Source organism: Podarcis erhardii (genome assembly GCF_964252035.2).
Source record: "Podarcis erhardii genome assembly, chromosome: 12".
NCBI lineage: Eukaryota > Metazoa > Chordata > Lepidosauria > Squamata > Lacertidae > Podarcis > Podarcis erhardii.
Window position 1 is genome coordinate 38622971 of NC_138513.1, and position 22129 is coordinate 38645099.

The window sequence follows — 22129 nt, forward strand, 5'->3', positions numbered from 1 at the left end:
GGAAGGCAAAGCCAAGCCTATGCTGTTGGAGCCACTCCAGATCTGGGGGCTGCACGCGTCCACGCAAAGGGCGCCCCCTGTTTTAAGCGGGGAGCGGTCATTACTTTGTGAATGTTGAATGTTGAACTGTGATCTACAAAGGTTATGCATGAATGAACTATGCTTGCTTGGAATGGACTACAATCTCTTTGTCACTACAAAAACCATACCCCATTTTTTTATTTATTAGCTTTTTGCTCATATCTCGAAGTGATAGCATTTTCCTGTTACGTTTCGTGATTGTTTCCTTCTGTGCCTTAAGTTTACGCCTATCCTCAGTTTTGTTAGCGTTTTCTTGATTAAAAAATAGCAAAAGAAACATCCGTCTAGGAATTTTTACAATGTTAATTATAAAATATATATTTAATTATAGGGAGAAGAAGGCTTCCCAGGAGACATTGGAGTGCAGGTACCCATGTACATATATTCTGAGGGCCAAATCCCAACAAGGGATTCAATCCTAATGCAGTCATTATTAGCATTTCTGGTAATACAGTGGTGCCCCACAAGACGAATGCCTCGCAAGACAGAAAACTCGCTAGACGAAAGAGTTTTCCGTTTTGGAGGTGCTTCGCAAAATGAATTTCCTATGGGCTTGCTCCGCAAGACGAAAATGTCTTGCGAGTTCCTGCGGGTTTTTTTTTTCCTTTCCCCCCCTTTTTCTAAGCCTCTAAGCCGCTTATCAGCTGATCCGCTAAGCCGCTAAGCCGCTAAGCCGCTTATCAGTTGATCTGCTAAGCCGCTTATCAGCTGATCCGCTAAGCTGCTAAGCTGCTTATCAGCTGATCCGCTAAGCTGCTAATAGCGCTAAGCTGCTAAGCCGCTAATGGGCTTGCTTTGCAAGACAAAAAAACCGCAAGACAAAGAGACTCGCGGAACGGATTCTTTTCGTCTTGCGAGGCACCACTGTAAATTGAACTCTGCTTCCCAGTTCAGTGGCCATAGTGATGTCTATCATGGGAAAGTGAATAAGAAGGATATCTTACATTTTGATTTTTTCTTTCTTTGCTAGGACAGTCATTTTTACCTTCTTTGTTTTCTATTCAATTCAACAGGGTGAATGTGGAAACCCAGGCCTTCCTGGGGAACCAGGACCAAAAGGCGTTAGGGGAAGAATGGTATGGTGAACAGCAATTTGAGGGTGTCTTTTTAAATAGTATTATTGATTACTTTAGTTCTTACATGCCCCTCCTGTAGTAGTTATTTTTCAGCCTCTGGGAAGATGGGATTAACAGACCCTCCAAGTGTCCCTATTTTCCAGGGACGTCCCTGATTTAGAGAAACCGTCCTGGTTTCTGATTTGATACTGGAAAGCCCAACTTTCCCTTAAAGGTAAAGGTAAAGGGATCCCTGACCATTAGGTCCAGTTGTGACCGACTCTGGGGTTGCGGTGCTCACCTCGCTTTATTGGCCGAGGGAGCCGGCGTACAGCTTCCGGGTCAAGTGGCCAGCATGACTAAGCCACTTCTGGCTAACCACAGCAGCGCACGGAAACGCCGTTTACCACGTGTAGTGCCATGTGTAGAAACATCTAAAATCCCCCCACTATACAGCCCTAGCAAAGAGCTGGCTATGACCAAGGAAAGCACCCAGATTTAGTATTTGTTTCCAAAAGAGATGGCGAGCTCTGGCTGTGTATATATTAGTACTTGTTCAGCTGCTTTTCTGACGAGCTTTCCCTCCTTAATATAATACTAATTGGGTGCCATTTCTGATGCTGGGAGGATCCTTGTCTTCTGTTATTTCTGGTGCAAATGTACCGTCTTTTTGATGTTGTACTTGAAACAGATTGTCTATGTAACATTTCTAGGGTACCCCAGGATTAAAAGGTGAACCAGGTGGCCCAGGAGCCTGGGGTCTTCCAGGACGTCCGGTATGTTTTGTTCTATAAACATATGCTGCTTTATATGCATCAGAAACAAGTCTAACTCTCTGAGTTGCTAGATTTCTAATGCGCTCGTCTTCTCAGGCCTATGAAGTGATCTGAGTTTTAGTAAAGTCGTGCTCCCATCTGCAGCCAACGGGGGCTCCTTAATGCAACAATTCCCATGATGCTGGTGAGCCACTTAGCAACTTTGATTTCATCAATTCTAGAGGAGCACCTGTGCGCTTTCGGAATCAGCGGCATTCTTGTCTGATAGGTCTTTTCTGAACCGCCAGACCACTTTCAGAAGGCCTTGTTTGGGAATTTTAATTCTGTCCCATGACATCTATGGTGTGGAATGTCATGGGACTCAACTGCCGCCCACTTCCTGCTACCTAACATTAATATGAAAGCAATAGCAGAAGCTGGGGAGAAAATGGTTTATATCAGTCAATCAAGTAAATGCAGCAGCTGTTGCTTTAAACCAGGGTTAGGTAAAGGTAAAGGGACCCCTGACCATTAGGTCCAGTCGTGGCCGACTCTGGGGTTGCAGCACTCATCTCGCTTTATTGGCCGAGAGAGCCGGCGTACAGCTTCCAGGTCATGTGGCCAGCATGACTAAGCCGCTTCTGGCGAACCAGAGCAACACACGGAAACGCCGTTTACCTTCCCACTGGGGTGGTACCTATTTATCTACTTGCACTTGATGTGCTTTTGAACTGCTAGGTGGGCAGGAGCTGGAGCCGAGCAACGGGAGCTCACCCCATCACAGGGATTCAAACCTCCAACCTTCTGATCGGCAAGCCCTAGGCTCTGTGGTTTAGACCACAGCACCACCCGTGTCCCAAACCAGGGTTAGAAGGCATTAAAACAAACCATGGCTAATGTTGACCTTAGGGTAGGCATAAAGTTATGTTTGGAGAATGCTGTAGAAGGAAGGGAGAAATTTGCATTGGTTAGAGAAGGTGGAAAAATGCAAGATGGGGTATGGCTGAGCAGTTAACCATGGTTAAGAGATCAGAAAACGTTGCACTTGCCCTTGGCTTATAACATAGATGGCATGGGCTCATATGTTGTGGCACCAACAAGACTCTTCTAACAGAAAAATACCACCAGCTGACCAAAGTAACCTTCGGTTCAACTTATAGTTCTCTGATCCCAACCTTATTCTTCTAGGGTCCGAAAGGCGAGAAGGGTCTGTCCTCATTTTCGGTACGTATACCTGGAATGCAGTATTTATGACGTGTGGGTGTTTCCCCCTTCCAGCCTTGAAATGTAGGTCTCTTTGCAACCCTAAGGGATTACAGGATCCGCTTTTGTTGCTCACCTGTCACTCCCCGCACCGCAGGGATATGATTTCAAAGTGAAGAAACATGCATAAACAGTAAAGACTATTCCAAAATAAAGATAATGTGAGCAATAATTAGGAACATTAATTAAGAGCCTGCTGGATCAGGCCAATGGCTCATTTAGTCCAGCTGGTCAGCCATCGTGGTTAAGTAGCTATGAGAGCCTTAACCTCTGTGAATTTGTCTAATCTCTTTTAAATCTATTCAAGTTGATGCCCCTCACTTTCTGTAATAGGAGTGAATTCAATAGGTTAGCTGTGTGAAGAAAGGCTTTCGTTTATCTGTCCTGAATCTTACATGGTAATAATAATAATAATAATAATAATAATAATAATAATAATAATAATTTATTTATTTATTTATACCCCACCCATCTGGCTGAGTTTCCCCAGCCACTCTGGGAGGCTCCCAATCGAGTGTTAAAAACAATACAGCATTAAATATTTAAAACTTCCCTTTGGGAAATTCAGCTTTCTTGAATTTCCCAAAACTTGGCTGGATTTAGGTTTGATGAGGCCCTAAGCTACTGAAGGTAATGGGGCCCTTTATATGTCCAGCCGTCCTTTTCGCTGTTTTCTGTGTTGAATATATGCTATATGGCAATTTATGGACCTAGTAGGTATCTAAAGCCATTTGCACATAACAAAATATGTATTTTATCAAATTTGTTTGTTTTTTATCTTATATTTTGGAAATATACATCCAGGTTTTTTTCCTTTCATTTTTTGGGGGGCCCCCAAGGGAGTGGGGCCCTAAGCTATAGCTTGTTTAGCTTATACATAAATCCGGCACTGGCTCTAGCGTTGTGAGAAAGGCAGAAAAACCTTTTCTCTGTCAACTTTCTCAATGCCATGCCTAAACAATTTATACAATTTGCGACCAGAAAGAACACTCCATAGGACACTCCCACATAATGTGCCTTAAATAGGCATTATCAGCATCGCAGCACCACATGTATGAGATATGATAGCCTGAGTGATGATAGCTACCTTGGGCTTACATATTGGCTCTCAACTTGCACTTCCTGCTTAGAAATCAGATATTTCTTCTGCTAACAGCATATCTCTTTTCATTTTCATTCCCATCCCACCCCAGCCTTGTGAACTCACTGAGTATCTGCGTGAACACAGCCGTAAGTACTGCCCGATTTTGAATTTTGATACCGAAAGGAGGAAGAACATCCTATACAGAGCCCGGTTAATATATTGACCACTTGCCTGCAATTATAATAAATAGTGGGGCCGAAAACCCTGGTTGGTTGGTTCAGTTAACAGTTTACAAAGGGGGATCCTCAGGCTAGCGTTGTTGTTGTTGTTGTTGTTGTTGTTGTTTAGTCGTTTAGTCGTGTCCGACTCTTCGTGACCCCATGGACCAGAGCATGCCAGGCACTCCTGTCTTCCACTGCCTCCCACAGTTTGGTCAAACTTGGTAGCTTTGAGAACATTGTCCAACCATCTCGTCCTCCGTCGTCCCCTTCTCCTTGTGCCCTCGATCTTTCCCAACATCAGGGTATTTTCGAGGGAGTCTTCTCTTCACATGAGGTGGCCAAAGTACTGGAGCCTCAGCTTCACGATCTGTCCTTCCAGTGAGCACTCAGGGCTGATTTCCTTAAGGCTGGCGTTGGCATGATGCAGTCTCATGTTGAGCTATGATATCCCAGGCAGTCATGGCACATGCAAGTCATTCCTGTTCAAAAGAGCTTATACCACATGACTTCCTGGGCAGCCAAAACCATCTAGTCCAGGGTGGGCTGATTGGCAGTAGCGTGGCAGGGTTAGATCTGGGAAGGTGGGCTCCTGGGTGAGTCTCTTGGGCCTTTGGCACTACATAAAGCTGCATAGTATGTAAATCAATTGCCAGCCCCAAAATACAGTTTTGTAGTGTAAATTTGAGACTGCCCACCAAAGATCCCCTTTTTATACCATGGGATACAATGTGCACGTTAATTTAATAATTGTATCTATTTGTTGTTTTGGATTATAATTTCCCCTGTATATTTCTATTCTGCAATCTTTACCTATTGTTGAAGATTAGGGATTAATTTATTTTATGATTTAAATTAACCTTATTGTGGTTTGAGGACCCGATCCCCCCAAAGTGGAATGAATACACGACACGTGATATAAGGTTAATGGGCAAGAAAAGGCCACAACTTTATTGATTACAGCAAGTGAAAAGGTATTGGCTTAGGCATTGGATTATGTCAGCTGACTCCACCCCCTCAGGGAGGGGTGAGTCTGAAACAAGGGGGGTTTATTCACCAGTAGATGGATCCTGTTGATGCTAATCCAACTATAGGCTCTCCCCTGATGTCACCGAGGGTCGTGCCATGGCCTCCCGCCAAGCAGGCATTGGACAGAATACACGACCACCAGATTCCTTTAACGGAATACCCAAAATTGAAGGCATAGGTGATGGCCACACCTAGCCCTTCGACACCACAACACATTATTCCAATGCCTAATCTACCCACCAATACCACGAAAGTTGTGACGATTGCTACGAGGTAGGTGAAAAAACCAAAAAGCCTAATGCCAAAAGGAAAAATTCCTACCAGGCCCCCCGGACAACCAGGGCGACCAACCTAAGGTCCATAGCAAGGCCAAGGAAAACTAAGACCCTGAGCTTGAAGGGAGCGGAGGGTGGGTGAATCGCGACGAGACAACGAAGAATGAGGCCAAGGAGGGGCTGGCACCGCAGCATTTAGGCTGCTGTACACGCCCCCTCGGAGGCACCTGGTTGGGTGCCTGCCGAGGGGCGTGGGCGCCAGCCAGGTGAGTGGGAGTCAGGGGGCTAACGCCCCCTGCTAGAGGCGGAGCTCGGGCTCCCGCCCACAACCCCTCTCTTCCAGGAGGAGAGTCTTTATCCAAATACATAGCCCTCCTGATGGAGACAGTTTAGGGAAGGTGTGCCATTAATAACTGTGCTTTTCTCTCTTTTAAAGTTTTCAAGGGAATCTAATTTAGAACCATATCTTTTTCTTTCCTCTTTCTGTTTAGCTTGTTGGACGGGTGAGTATCACACCAGTTGCTGTTGTTGTTGCTCCAGTTCCAAACCAGTGCTTTATAAGCATTGCTCCGAATGGCAGTATTTGCAGTGGCACAATTAACCTCTTATCATTTCTAGGTAGTAATAATAACAAATAATAATAATTTATTATTTATACCCTGCCCATCTGACTGGGTTTCCCCAGTCACTCTGGGCGGCTCCCAACAGAATATTAACAACACAATGAAACATCAAACACTAAAAATGTCCCTAAACAAGGCTGGCTTCAGATGTCTTCTAAAAGTCAGATAGTTGCTTATTTCCTTGACATCTGATGGGAGGGCATTCCACAGGGCAGGTGCCACCACCGAGAAGGCTCTCTGCCTGGTTCCCTGTAACCTCACTTCTCGCAGTAAGGGAACCGCCAGAGCTGAACCTCCGAGGCTGAACGATGGGGGTGGAGATGCTCCTGTTTAGCGCTTTAAAGGTCAGCACCAACACTTTTAATTGTGCTTGGAAACGTACGCAGTGAGTGATCCAGGCTGAATTAAGCCTATTTTAATCCCTAATGATTTCAATAGAACAGCCAAACACTTGCTTACATCTCTCTCATTAAAGCAAATGGTGTTTCTCAAAAGTATTGATATTTAATTGGATGGTGCCCTACATCAATGCAAACATTTAGGGCATCGTTCAGCCAAAATGCATACGTTTTTTGCTTTCAACATTATTTTTAACATGCTACTCAATACCTTATTTTGCATTCTAGGAACATTGGAGTGCCCGGTATATCCGACAGACTTAGTATTTGCCTTGGATATATCTCAAGACACTACACCCCAGATATTTGAGCAGATGAGAGAGATGGTCATAGCAGTTGTGAACAATACCCAAATAAGGGAAAGCAACTGCCCAGTGGGAGCCAGAGTCGCCGTTGTGTCCTACAACTCCGATACTCACTATCTGATCCGCTTCTCAGACTTCCACAACAAGCAACGTTTGCTGCAGGAAATAGCTAATCTTTCTTACCAGAGGTCAACGATCAGACGGGACACTGGTGCATCCATGAGGTTTGTGGCCAGGAATGTTTTCAAGAGAACTCTCCCAGGTGCTAACATGAGAAAAGTTGCTGTCTTCTTCAGCAACGGCCCATCTGACAATGGAGATTCTCTCAGCACCGCAGTCCTGGAGTTCAGCGCCTTTGACATCCACCCAGCGGTCATTGCTTTTAAAACTATCCCTAGCATCAATCGTGCTTTTGCGGTAAGAAACTATTGCCCCTTTCTTCCTTGCATTCAGAACTGTCTCTTTTATATATATAATTTTTATTAGTTGTAACATATAAATTATAAAACATACCACAAAACTTCACCACTTATACAATATATTTTTTTGGACTTCCATCAGCGCCTCTGATGATCCACCGTTTTAACCCCTTTTTATGCATTTCTTAAGTTCATATTGCCTTTAATTATCTTAACTAACCATCCTGCCCTTGGTCCATTTTTGCAATAGTTCCAATAATTCTCCTCACAAAACTTCTTGCAAACCTACAAACGTAGTCTGATCATCACAAATACTTTTCATATAATCTGTAAATTTACTCCAGTCTTCTGTGAATTTCTGGTCCCGCCGATTACAAATCCTTCCTGTTAGTTTATCTAGTTTTGCATAGTCCATTAATTTCATCCTCCATTCTTCTTTCGTCGGTAATTCTTCTTGCTTCCATTTTTGTGCCAATAATATTCTTGCTGCTGTTGTTGCATATAAAAACAATTTACATTCGTTTCTATTTATGTCACTTCCTACAATGCCCAGTAAAAATGCTTCTGGTTTCCAGAAGCATTCGGAACTGTCTCAAGGGCTTCACTGCTCATTGGACCTTTTAAACATCGAGGGAGTTTTACATGTTGGACCGTTTGCAATGTGTGCTGCGCTGAAAGTCGCCCTTTGTTTTTGTAAAACTCCCCACCTGGCACCTCCATACAAGCGTCCGTTTGTTTTGTCGCTCTTTTACTGGTGCGAGAAAATCTCTGTGAAATTTCTTGGGAGAATGCTGGGGTTTAAAAGGGCTGCACTGGCATGTTTCTCAGCTACCTGTACCATCCAATAAGCCCATGAGAGGATATCATCATGACGTTACTGTCGTTGAATTCTACTCAATATTGACCCAGAGTAGATTCCAGTGTATAGTTAGCAGAGTAAAAACTTAAACACATTGCAGGATTCCCTCAAAATAGACCAGAGGCAATTGTATTTCATTCCAGTAGAGCTTTACTGCTTCTGAAGGCAAATGAGCATAATGGTCACAAATCCAATATATTCAGGATTGGCACTGTCCATAAGAAAACCAGTTACAGTACACTTAAGTTAAACTTACCTTAACTTATAATAAGGCTAAAACTTAACACTAAACATACAGTGGTACCTCGGGTTACATATGCTTCAGGTTACATACACTTCAGGTTACAGACTCCACTAACCCAGAAATAGTGCTTCAGGTTAAGAACTTTGCTTCAGGATGAGAACAGAAATCGTGCTCCGGCAGCGCGGTGGCAGCAGGAGGCCCCATTAGCTAAAGTGGTGCTTCAGGTTAAGAACAGTTTCAGGTTAAGAATGGACCTCTGGAACAAATTAAGTACTTAACCCAAGGTACCACTGTACTATGTACAGAACACCACACCAGAAGAAAGAGAGATAGAGAAAGTGAAACCCAGGCTCCTTCTGGCCTTATTATTATAGTCAGCATGACCTTGACAGAAGAGATAAGTGAACCAGTTTAAGCCAGCTGTTCTCAGCTTCCCAGAAGGGCTAACCCAAATATCATGACCTTCTGCTTGTTTCTTTCACGCAGAGAAGCTTCCAGAACCCTCTTGAATTAATTAGAATAGGAAAGATCTCTACACATCAGATCAATACTTTCTGCACTAAGAAATGCAAACTGGCAGTTTCATCCTCCTGGGAGCCTTCTGGGAAGCATGGGCGAGAAAGGGGGACTGATGTGGACAGGATCACAACTCTCACCATCTGCCTGATAAGTTATACATCTATTTAAATCTTTTATTCTTTCAGATAGATGACACAGGACTGTTTCAAGTTATTCAACCTGGGAGAGATTATACTCCGGCCTTACAAAGACTTCAGTCGTGTGTACTTTGCTATGGTGAGAGCACATGAAAACAGCATGCGAACCAGACTTCCATCCACAGTTTCTCTTCTCCCCGCACATATTGTATTATTAAAACGACTGTGTTTCCATTTCCAGACAAATGCAAACCAGATAGCTTTTGCTTCCGCGCTGAAACCCCCCGTGCTCGGGGCTATGTGGACGCCGCTTTCATTTTGGAAAATTCAAGGAAAATAAGCCCGGTGGAATTTCAGAAACTGAAAGATTTTCTAAGCGCAGCGCTCGACAGCTTTGACATCTCTGCTGAACCAGAGACCTCTTTGACAGGGGACAGGGTGGCTGTGCTGAGCCATGCTCCTCTAGAATTCAGGCCCCGCACCCAGAGGAGTCCAGTAGAGATCGAGTTTGACTTTTTGACTTACGGCAGTAAACTACAAATGAAGAGACACATCCAGGAGTCTATGCAGCAGCTAAATGGAGCGGCTGCTCTCGGCCATGCCATACAGTGGACCGTTAGCAACATCTTTTCTGAAGCACCCAACCAGAGAAAATACAAGGCTATCTTTGTTGTTTCTGTTGGAGAAACAAGTCGATGGGACAAGGAAGTGCTGAGGGATGCAGCTCTGAGAGCCAAGTGCCTGGGCTACGCGCTCTTTGTGCTTTCATTAGGAGATGAATATGACGACGTGGAAATTGAAGAACTAGCAAGCATGCCCCTGGAACATCACGTGGTGCAGCTTGGACGAATTCACAAGGCTGAACTTGGATATGCAGTGAAGTTTCTGAAGCCATTTCTACGCCTCCTTAAGAGTAAGTCGTTCTACTGTTGCTGACTTTGTTTTATATATAGAGAGAGCTTTGTGTTTACAAGGGAATCCCCTAAATGCTTCCAGATGACAAGGAACCAGTTCAGTCCAGCATTTATTCCTAGTGTTTACTGAGGCATCTGGAAGAATCATACATTCTTAGAAATAAAAATTGTGTAATTGAATATTAGGCGAATGAGTGATCTGAAGTTCAATTGTAGTTGGCTTTTCAGACCTTTGGGCTAAAGTAAGCTTTCATAGTGACAACATCTATTATTTATGGTTGTTACAGCCTGAATGGTTTGTCTGAATATGATTCCCAGGACAAACAATGCTGAACGGGGGACTTTCAAAGTTTGCCAACAGCATTTCTGCCACTCCCAGTGGAGTCAGAGCTGTGCGGTTCACGAAACCCTTCAGTGAATGAGCCCATTTTTAATTTTTAAAAAATAAGAGCTAAATTTAAAGCCCCTAATGTTTGAACTAGTTTCCTCCCATCTTGCACCAGAATGACGGTGGAAAAGAGAAATATAAAGTATCAAGGGCACATCTAGGTCACAGTCTAGCTTGAGTTTGGCAGGCCTCGAGACTGTGCTTGCCAAATTTTGGTAAGCCTGTGATCAAAACACATTATAGATTACACAGCCTGTTGCATGCCCCCAGCTTTGTGAGCATTTTACAACGCCAAAGGAAAAGCAATTGTGCAAGTCCCCAACAGATGGTTCATTTCATTTTGGTTCCAGATGCTGTGTAATCATTTGGAATATTATTATGGTTAGACATCTCAGTTAGTGGTACAGAACATGCTTTGCATATAGAAAATTCAGACTCTTTCATCTCCATTGAAAGGATCTCCATTAAGGATCTCAGGTGGCAATTGCCAGGGAAAATGTGTACTGTACTTGGAGAATCACTGCCTTTTGGAGCCAATAGTACTCAGTGAGATAAAGGTAAAGGGACCCCTGACTGTTAGGTCCAGTCGTGGACGACTCTGGGGTTGGGGCACTCATCTCGCTTTACTGGCCGAGGGAGCCGGCGTACAGCTTCCGGGTCATGTGGCCAGCATGACTAAGCCACTTCTGGAGAACCAGAGCAGTGCACGGAAACACCGTTTACCTTCTCGCCGGAGCAGTACCTATTTATTTGCTTGCACTTTGACGTGCTTTCGAACTGCTAGGTTGGCAGGAGCAAGGACCGAGCAACGGGAGCTCACCCCGTCGCGGGGATTCGAACCACCGACCTTCTGATCGGCAAGTCCTAGGCTCTGTGGTTTAACCCACAGCGCCACCCACGTCCCTTTACGTTCGGTGAGATAAGCCAGTACAAAAATATGCTTATATCTGAGCAGGGGCTGAGCAGGTGTCCCTGCAACAATGAAGTCTGCTTCACACAACTCAGCTGTCCCGAATTAAGCAGGACATCATGGATTTGCAGAAGCTGCCGCAGGTTCTCTTTGAAGTCTGTGATGTCTCGCTTCTGTCCCCTCGTCTCTTCTTCCTCCTCTGGGACTGCCTCCGCCATAGGCTCCACTGCCGTTCTGGCCAACCACCACCGCCATATTCCCGGAAGCGGGTGCAGCGCATCTAGGAGAACACTTCTGGAAGCAGACGTACCACTTCTGGTGCCTGTGGCCAGGCTGAGTAGGCCGCAAAAATAGGCGGCAAGTAGGCCAAGGCCTAGCTGTGGCGGTGGCAGAGGAGGAGGAGGAGCCAGTAAAGGGAAGGCTGCGGCGGGAGGGGGCAGCTGGGGCGCAAAGATTGGGATGGGTTGGTGGGAGAAAGAGGGCATGAATTGAGTGGGGGGATGCAAAAAAGGGTACACAAACCGGGTGGGGGTGTGGCAGAAAGCGTGCACAGGTGTCCCAAAAATTTGGACAGTTTGCTGCTTCCTTTGGCAGGGTGCTATGTACTGAAGTTTTCACCCTGGGCCAGCAGGGGGATACTGTAGATAGTTTTCACTCAGGTCCACATATGCAAATAAGGGGTTGAAAATGACGTTCAGTGATTGGATAGTTATAGAAAGTGGTTACTGTTGCGTTGTAGTGGGGCTCTATATAAACAGGCTGGCTGAACCTTTCAGTTCAGTTCTGTTCTGGCCTGTGAATAAACAAGAGCTGTTTGTGTCATCTGATACGTTCACCCACAACTTAACACAGAGGATGGGAGACTTCACCCAACCTTGTTTGCTAAGTGTTTGTGTGAAAAGGACTGCAGTTCATTGCTTGCATCCTAGCTCTGCTTATCATTTCCCACCTATTGTGCCATATGTCTTGACAGGCGAAATGAACAAGTATCCACAAGCACAGCTCAAGAGAAAATGTACAAGCATTAGCGAACAAAGGCCTCTGTATGGTCCACCCAAACACATGTGAGTTTGTTTCCAGACATTATTTTCCACTTTGATATATATCCACTCGTATAGCCATAACCTACACTCTTATGTGCCTTCAACTAAGTCTAAATGAGTAACAAGTCTGACTCGCATAAGATCACATTTGCTTTGTGCAATTGTTACTCCAGGAAACAACGGCTGATTGTGGCTGTTGGTTTTGCTACTGAAATGGCCGCTCTCCACATTGCCATCTCTTGCCAATTGCACTGGAGAAACAGAGAAGCATCAATATAGTAGCACTGGCAGCTGTTCTGCAAGGCTTGGGGAGCTCTCATGCAACGGCTCTGATCCTGCACCCGTCAGCACCTTACCCTGTGTACTCCATCGAAAAAGAAGGGGGATATAACAATTGGCCGCTAGTAATGACCGCTCCCCGCATTAAACGGGGGGCGCACTTTGTGTGGACGCGTGCAGCCCCTAGACCCGATGCGTCTCCATCAGCATAGGCTTGGCTTCGCCTCCCCCCCCCAGTGGGATACCTGGAGGTCTCCGCCTAACTCAGTCAGTTGTCCAATCCCACCTGGGGGAAGCGTTGCCAAGGAGACCAGGCCAGGTAGGGGAGGAACTACCTGCCCACACAATAGAGGGAGGATCTTACCTGGGAATCCTCAATTGGCTCCAGAGCTTCTCCCACCCTACCCACCCTCAGTTAAGTCTTATTTTGCAAGTTAACCTTTTCTTCACAGGTATGCGGGCACTGCTACGTCAAGGTCGCTGTTGAAGGGCCGGAAAAGAATTCCCCTGCATTGGCAGGTTTTGCCTTTCCTGTAGCAAAACATCACAACTTTGGCGGTATCAGGCCTTGGGCGGAATCCTTTAGTCCATCTTCCTGAATGGGAGGGGCGTGCAGTGGTGACCCACGCCCCCTTCCTCTTTGCAGCGGTGATACCAGGGTTCCCCGCTAAAGGGGTTTCTGAAGGGAGGCTTTGGCCGTACGCCGAGAGGTCGTCATTGCTCTCCCCTGCGACGGCGGCGGAACGGGGGCGGCTATCTCTGCTTGAACATATGTTCTCCAGAGCCGGCCCATCCCCCCCAAACACTGGATAACCCTGATGCTCCCTAGATCCCCGGCTAGGGACTGGGGAGGGAGAACGCCCAATGCCTGAGCCAAGGTCTACCCACATCTGAAATATAAGAAAGTTGTGGCCAATTTAATCCCATAGCACGTTGTCTTGAGTCGTTGTTCCACATGAGTTTGGGGGATTCCGCCTGTCCAAGCAAAATGTTGGATGGAGACGGGGAAAGAGTAGCTTTACTTCAAAGCAATTCTGTGCTAATCCTCTGCATTACATTAGAACCTTTGCACACACATTGATCCCAGACTCTGTTTTCTTGTTGCATACCTAGTTTTGCTGTTGACAACACTATGTCAAGTGGAGCTATGCTTCTAGATGCCGAATCTGCTTTTCGGGAGCCCACACCATATGATTTCGTGACCCCTGGAAATCCCTTCAGCAGTGGACAGCAGATCATTGTAAGTAGACTTTCTTTGTCCCATAAAGATGCTTTAAAAAAACAAAACAAATAGAATTATTCTTGCCGTTCCATGTAGCACTTACTGATGACTTGCCCTTTTTGTCAGCCCCCATTCCATGTGCAGAGAGCTTTTTAAAAAACATGATTTTTATTTGATTTTTACAAATTCATTCACAGAAGTAGTATGATCACAAATAATAAAGCTTACACAAGATTCTTCCGAATCTCAAGACTTCCCTCCTTCCCTCCGTTGGTTCTTTAAATAACTTTTTTGTTTTAACTGTATATTATAAGTCCATCTAATTTACACTCCTCCATTGTATCCAAAATCTATGTATCATTGCAAGATTTATGTAAAGCCTGCCAAAGAGTTCAAGTGTTTACAATGGTCTTTAAAATACAATATATTTTTGTCCCATTCCTTGTTGCAGTTCTGATCCTCCTGATTTTCCTGGTCAATCTTGCCATCTTTGCATAGTCCAATAGTTTCATCTCCCAGTCTTCCCTAGTAGTTACCGTATTTTTTGTACCATAACACTCACTTTTTTCCTCCTAGAAAGTAAGGGGGAATGTCTGTGCATGTTATGGAGGAAATGCCTATGGCTGGCATGCCTACGGATTTTCCTCCTCTAAAAACTACATGCGTGTTATGGTTGGGTGCGTGTTATAGAGCAAAAAATACGGTATATTGTCGTCTTTCCAACCCTGGGTAAGAAGTATCCTTGCAGCTGTTGTAGCGTACATAAACAGTCTTTTCAGTTCTTTTGGTATCTCTGCACCTACAATTCCTAACGAAAAGGCTTTTAGTTTTTTTCCCCCAAAAGTTATTTTATTTATTTTTAAAATTCATTGCGTATCATATTCCAGAATTCCTTTATCACTTTGCAGTTCCACCACATATGATAGAAGGTGCCTTCCTTTTCCTTACATTTCCAACAAACATTTCCATGGGTAGAGAGCTTTACCTGCTGAGCATCGACTGCATCATGCCCTAAAGTTCAGCAGGTAACATTATTCTCCTTCCCTTTTCAGGTACCTGGAAATTAGCAACGTGTTGGAAACTATCGGTATGCCTCTGCAGCAACTTGTGAAGTACTGCACTCCCATTTCTATTGCCGCCGTCGTTGCTAAGGACTTTGCTCATTGATTCATTTGTTCAGGAACTAGAAACAAATCTCTATTGAAGACAAAGACAAATTGAAGACAATTTTGGGAGGGTGCAAAGTAATGGTTCTGACAAGACAGGCTGAAGAATGAAGTACCGTATTTTTCGCTCTATAACACGCACCTGACCATAACACGCACATCGTTTTTAGAGGAGGAAAACAAGGGAAAAAACATTCTGAATGAAACAGTGGATGTATCATTTTTGGGCTTCATGCTGTGGCCACAGACATGTGATCTGATGGTGAATTTGGGGTGACCCAATGCCAAAATCCTGAGAATTCCTGTGGATCCATGCTTTGTAACCACGTTTTTGCACCATTGCAGCCCCAGGCAACAGTGGGTGCGTGATTTTTTTGGTGCAGGCTGTAGCCATGGACATGCTATGTGATCTGATGGTGAATTTGGGGTGACCCAATGCAAAGATCCTGAGGATCCATGTGGATCCATGCTTTTTAACCACATTTTTGCACCATTGCAGCCCCAGGCAACAGTGGGTGCGTGATTTGGGGGGGGGGGCAGGCTGTAGCCATGGACATGCTATGTGATCTGATGGTGAATTTGGGGTGACCCAATGCAAAGATCCTGAGGATCCATGTGGTATGCTTTGTAACCACATTTTAAGTGGGGAGCGAAGGAAAAACAAAGAAGGGACATTAGAGGGGTGTGCAGAGAAGCAGCTGGCTAAGAATGCAGGAGAGGGATTTAACGGGTTGGAGGAAAGAAAGGCAAAAGTTTTCCCCCACCCAAGCCAGCCAGCCATCTCTCTCTCTCTCTCTCTCTCTCTCTCTCTCTCTCTCTCCCTCCCTCCCTCCCTCCCTCTCTCTCCCTCCCCCCCTCTCTCTCCCTCTCCCCCAGCAGCACCGGAGCTTGCCTGGAGGGGAGGGGCTTTCCCTGCTCTTTGTTCCGTTTCAGCAAACACAGCAATGAAACAGAGAAGGGTGGGCAGTAAGACCCTGAGGCAGAATGCAGGACCGGAGCTTGCCTGGAGGGGAGGGGCTTTCCCTGCTCTTTGTTCCGTTTCAGCAAACACAGCAACGAAACAGAGAAGGGTGGGCAGTAAGACCCTGAGGCAGAATGCAGGAAAGCAGCCGCTTCCTCTTTTCAGTTTTCCCTTTTCCTTGAAGCGTCGCGATTTGATTTTTGCCTGGTTTTTCGGCTCCAGGGACCACACATTCGCTCTATAACACGCACAGACATTTCCCCTTCCTTTTTAGGAGAAAAAATCTGCGTGTTATAGAGGGAAAAATACGGTATGTTTTCCTGTACATTAGAAGGTTTTCATCTGTGAATCCACCTCCTGCTTGTTTTGAATTTCCTTTAGAAGAGTGAAAATTATGGAGCGTAGAAGCCACAATTCCTTTGTTGTTTCCAGAGGTTTTCTGGCTTTTAGCCTAATCAACGCACAAACTGATGTGCTGTATTTTGTAGTTGGGAACTTGCTAACCTACCCAGCACTGTTGAGTTTGCTATATGGGATATGTCCATACTTGCAAGTGCCTCTTAGCTATGACGTCATCAGTGATAGTTCCCTCGTTCCCACTCGCTCAGACCTGAACCATTTTTAATAATTCTTCTTAAAAGTTTGTTTTGTTTCCTAATTGTGTTTGTTAGTGTCCTTGGATAGCTGTGCTCTCTGATGACAGTCCAGCCAAAAAAAGAATGCCAATCTGGTGTTGTAATGCAATAGCAGTGGGAGGTTGCATTTTTGGACGGCTGATTTTGTGCTAATTTTGTACATGGGGTGATATGATGTTGTGTGGGGATTTACTCATTTCACTGTGACGCTCGTTTCTAATCTGCACTTTGGACTTAAGGTAAGGGGAAACGCATGCCGTGCAAGTGTCAAATGGGCTGAGTCAGCACACTGAAACCTTGCCCCCATCAGGGATGCCTCTTTCGCTCTATCCCAGATAGCTCAGTGGTTGTGGATTATAAAGGGGCTACAAATCGATGCAAGAATGTATGCAAATAAAGTTGATCTCGGAATCAAAACGGGTGAAATTAACGCTTCGTGTACTTGAGCCACTTCTGTGCCTTCAGTCCTATAAGAAGGGACAGCTTGATAGTTCAAACTACCGGCAAAAGAAAGCACTTCCAGATGGGCTTTGTGGTGGGATGAGTGTTCCTCATGGTGCTATGTGATAACACGTATCTATTATCTTGTTTTAATAGAAATAAAACACAACACAACTACAAAGAGAGATGCTCTTCTTGCAATTCATTGGGATCAACACAGGAACGCCCTGTGCCAATACAAGCTGCACTGTCTAATGGACCATAGCTTTCCCTACCCCAAAATAAAAGAACACCATAAATAGAATTTTTTCTCTCACCACTGCCAATGCCATATTTTGTGACAGTGGACTTGGGCAGTTGGGGAAGGGGGCAAAGGTGACCTTTTGAAAATTGGGCTGAAAAGGGGCAGGGGATGGTGAAAGGAAGGCAAATCAGAAGGAGATATTCATGGGCAGCAGGGTTTATTAGAAAGGATAAACCCTTCCTTAAATTTAATTGCTCTGTTTCCATGAGTGGTAATGGAGCTGCAACAATGACCAGGCCAGTGGGCCTCCAGGTTTCTCAGTCTCATGATGTGCCATTGGCCCAGAAGTACTGTCAAAGGAAATAATAATAATAATAATAATAATAATAATAATAATAATAATAATAAATAAATTTATTACTTATACCCCGCCCAACTGGCTGGGTTTCCCCAGCCACTCTGGGCAGCTCCCAACAAAATATTAAAAACACAATCAAACATTAAAAACTTCCCTAAACAGGGCTGCCTTCAGATGTCTTCTAAAAGTCAGGTAGTTGTTTATTTCCTTGACATCTGATAGGAGGGCGTTCCACAGGGCGGGCACCACTACTGAGAAGGCCCTCTGCCTGGTTCCCTGTAACTTGGTTTCTTGCAGTGAGGGAACCGCCAGAAGGCCCTCAGAACTGGACCTCAGTGTCCGGGCAGAATGATGGGGGTGGAGACGCTCCTTCAGGTATACTGGGCCGAGACCGTTTAGGGCTTTAAAGGTCAGCACCAACACTTTGAATTGTGCTCAGAAATGTACTGGGAGCCAATGTAGGTCTTTCAGGACTGGTGTTATATGGTCTCTGCAGCCATTTTCAGTCACCAGTCTAGATGCTGCATTCTGAATTAGTTGTAGTTTCCAGGTCACCTTCAAAGGTAGCCTCACCTAGAGCGCATTGCAGTAGTCCAATGGCAGCTGCCACTGGCCAGGAGCGGTACCATCTTCCCCTCACCCAGCACATCTGGTGCACCACTGTGGCATGGCATGGTGTCATTCCAATGGGGCATTTGAGGGGGTGTACACAGCATCATAGGGACATGGGTGGCGCTGTGGGTTAAACCACAGAGCCTAGGACTTGCCGATCAGAAGGTCGGCGGTTCGAATCCCCACGACGGGGTGAGCTCCCGTTGCTCGGTCCCTGCTCCTGCCAACCTAGCAGTTCAAAAGCAGGTCAACGTGCAAGTAGATAAATAGGTACCGCTCCAGCGGGAAGGTAAACAGTGTTTCCGTGCGCTGCTCTGGTTCACCAGAAGCGGCTTAGTCATGCTGGCCACATGACCCAGAAGCTGTATGCCGGCTCCCTCGGCCAATAAAGTGAGATGAGCGCCGCAACCCCAGAGTCGGTCACGGCTGGACCTAATGGTCAGGGGTCCCTTTACTTTTACACAGCATCATTATCATTTATTACTTATACATCCTTTGGACATCCCTATTTTCATCAGAGAAATGTTGGAGAGTATGGAGTTGTGTGGTCCCCTGAACCAAGGAGATAAAGGATACAACCTTTAGTGGACATCTAGTTTCCCTGTATAGGGAAGTTTTAAAATGTTTTATGATGATTTTATATGTTGGAAGCAGCTCAGAATGGCTGGGGCAACCCAGTCAGATGGGTGGTGTAGAAATAATAAAATTATTATAATTATGGAATAGGACATCTCTATATTCATCAGATAAATGTTGGAGGGTATGGAATCTGCGCCCCAACATAGAAACAAAATTGACATCAGGTGACATAGGCTCGGAATCCTGCTCTCCAGATCTGGAGAACATTGGTCAGCCCAAAGGTCACATCTCAATTCCCGGGGGGGGGGGCTACATGGCAGTGGTGGGCAGGGCCCTACATGGCAGTGGTGGGCAGGGCCAGAGACAAAAGTGGGCGGAGCTACAGAAGTGAATCGACCTTTGTAAGGTAGGCTCTCCTCTTCACACTCCCAGACTCTCACCTACCTTCCCATTAACGCAAGAAGCGTTATCGGATCTCAAGGGCATATTCCAGTGAGGCAGAAAAACTCAAGGGCCGTGTAAAGAGGGTTTCCCATCCCTCAGTTGCAGCAACACATTTTCAGGCATTCCTTCATTCACACTTGAGCAGCTTAAGGTGATCAGATGTCTTAATACTGAGGTTAGAACAAAGCTGTTTTCTCTCCTTGGGGGGGGGAAACCGCCGCTTAGAATAGTTGCTTCAGCTTCAGAGAGAAATCAGTTCTGTACCACGGATATTAAAAACGATTGTCAAACAAGTGGATTTATTGTCTTTAAAAAAACAACAACAAAACACTAATTCTGGAATTTAAACAAGACCATGTGGCTGTAAACATTCCTCAGGGCCTCCTCCCTCCCCATCATTCTACATGATTTTATTAGATGTGAAATTTAAACACATACCGGTACATCTGTTAACATGTCAAACTGGGATGTCTTTGCTGGGATTATTTTTAAACTAAAGGATGAGTAAAAATCCCTTAAATAAACCAAATAAATCACTGTATCATTCTGAAGCGTAAAAAAAAAAAGTTGAGCGGAAGGAGGACATTTAATTCCAAAGATATTCACACAAAAGATTTTTTTTTGCTTCAAACGGCCCAACCATTCCAGCTCACCCAACTCATCTGAAAGTTTTATTGGACACCCTCCACCCCTCAATCCCACATCCTCCAGCTGATAAACATCCCAATACTTTAAACATCATTGTGCCTTAGCAGGTCACTTTTTATGTGGGTTGGATTTCTACGCCACATTATAATGTTTGTAGACAGAAACCACACAGATCCTGCTGATTACTGTACTGTACTGTACTGTACTATCAAAGCGGTGTGTGCCTCAGCTACGGGGCTACAGTGACGAAGATGTGCCTCTGGTATGTGCAATCTGGTCTGAAGCATAGGGGTAAATGTAGAAGACTAGGTTTGCATCTATTTTTTTTTAATGGGGTGCAATTGTGAGGAGTACATGGGATTTAAAATATGCTAGGGTTGGTATATTGTGAATGAATGTTTAACAGAGGATGCTGTTTGTGCAGTCTGCCACAGCTTTGGCACACAGGAATGATCCAAACTCTTTTTATTTTTTCATTATTAGGTATACAGGGATTTGAATATACATGAACAAAAGTGCAACCATTTTATTGTTCTTTCTCATTCGCTCAGTAAATAAAAAAACAAAGTCAGTTTACATAAATATCGTTGATGTAACAGATTTCTTCATATGATAATAAACCATCTTTTAGACTTCCAAAGAATAACATGGTCAGAAGTTAAGCGTGATGCCTTCATTTTAAACTGCATTTGCTTGGTTGTTTCAGAAAAAAGCTGCATGAGTCACTCTACTTTAATACAATGGCAGGTTCTGAAAAGACCACTGGTCACTGTCATGAGCTTTACAATCCATCATTTTATGTTCTCGAAGCAATTCTTCAAAAGAGACTCAATCCCGTCCTGTTTCTCTTTATTACCTGTATTTACAGTTCCTATAGGTCAGTGCAACTTTTACTTCCACACTTTGACAATGCCATCTCGTGATGCAGTAACTATAAATCCTTGAGTTGTCTGAAAAGTAGCAATGTCTGTGATAATGTCATGATGCCCAACTGGTAAAGACTCGGGACCCCTTCGAGGGGTTTCATCCGTGGGACCCACCTTCTGCTTGTTTTGAATTTCCTGTTGAAAATGGAAAATGGTGAAACGTTGATGACTAAATCCTTTCGGTTTCAGGTGCTTTCCTGTTTTGCGTTGTATTTAACTGTTTTTATTGAAAGGTAAAGTAACGGTAAAGGGACCCCTGACCATTAGGTCCAGTCGTGGCCAACTCTGGGGTTGCAGTGCTCATCTCACTTTATTGGCAGAGGAAGCTGGCGTACAGCTTCCGGGTCATGTGGCCAGCATGACTAAGCCACTTCTGGCGAACCAGAGCAGTGCATGGAAACGCCATTTACCTTCCCGCCGGAGCGGTACCTATTTATCTACTTGCACTTTGACGTGCTTTCGAACTGCTAGGTTGGCAGGAGCAGGGACCGAGCAACGGGAGCTCACCCCATCGCGGGGATTCAAACCGCCAACCTTCTGATCGGCAAGTCCTAGGCTCTGTGGTTTAACCCACAGCGCCACCCACGTCACTGAAAGGTGCTTTCCTGTTTTAAGCCCAACAAGTGCATATTGGATACACTATATTGTTACATGCAAAACTGACAGTGAATCCAGAGCTGTTGAGTTTGTTATGCGGAATATGAATGTGTTCACAGATACCTACTGCCTGCAGTGACAGTGGAACAATTCCCACTTTCCCAGGTCTGGCAATGAGACTTGCGAGCAACTATACCTGAACAACTTCTGTGCCTTCAATGATCTTCCTATAATAAGACACAGATGGGCTGCTTGAACTTCCAGCAACAATGTAGGACCTCTCAGGGTATGCTAAATCCCAGAACCTGCAAAGAACAAAGGCGACAATATAAAACCTAAAATCTTTGACTAGAATCCTTCCAGCCTTTAAAACAGCATTGCAGCTTTCATAAAGAAAGCAGTATCAGGTCACATCACCTGTCTAGCCTGACATCAGGTGACTAGAAAATTTTATTCTATAAGGTACTTGCGGTATATTTCTATTTCAAAGCCTTGCAG

At 44.9% G+C, this 22129-nt stretch overlaps 2 protein-coding genes across 2 annotated transcripts in view; one reads left to right on the forward strand and one right to left on the reverse strand.

The window, feature by feature from the left end:
- Positions 1 to 15217, forward strand: part of LOC309352996 (collagen alpha-6(VI) chain-like) — a 74802-nt gene extending 59585 nt beyond the window's left edge. The window contains exons 28-38 of the mRNA XM_081881824.1: positions 413 to 448; positions 1095 to 1157; positions 1850 to 1912; positions 3080 to 3115; positions 4348 to 4384; positions 7010 to 7503; positions 9313 to 9403; positions 9506 to 10177; positions 12450 to 12540; positions 13912 to 14038; positions 15073 to 15217. Coding sequence (XP_081737950.1) covers positions 413 to 448; positions 1095 to 1157; positions 1850 to 1912; positions 3080 to 3115; positions 4348 to 4384; positions 7010 to 7503; positions 9313 to 9403; positions 9506 to 10177; positions 12450 to 12540; positions 13912 to 14038; positions 15073 to 15087 — 1725 coding nt within the window. The 3' untranslated portion in view covers positions 15088 to 15217. The remainder of the gene's footprint in view (positions 1 to 412; positions 449 to 1094; positions 1158 to 1849; positions 1913 to 3079; positions 3116 to 4347; positions 4385 to 7009; positions 7504 to 9312; positions 9404 to 9505; positions 10178 to 12449; positions 12541 to 13911; positions 14039 to 15072) is intronic.
- A 5339-nt stretch (positions 15218 to 20556) lies between these two features.
- The window catches only part of PIK3R4 (phosphoinositide-3-kinase regulatory subunit 4), a 33095-nt gene continuing 31522 nt past the window's right edge, over positions 20557 to 22129 (reverse strand). The window contains exons 19-20 of the mRNA XM_081881863.1: positions 21828 to 21936; positions 20557 to 21169 (exon numbers count right to left, since the gene is read on the reverse strand). Coding sequence (XP_081737989.1) covers positions 20999 to 21169; positions 21828 to 21936 — 280 coding nt within the window. The 3' untranslated portion in view covers positions 20557 to 20998. The remainder of the gene's footprint in view (positions 21170 to 21827; positions 21937 to 22129) is intronic.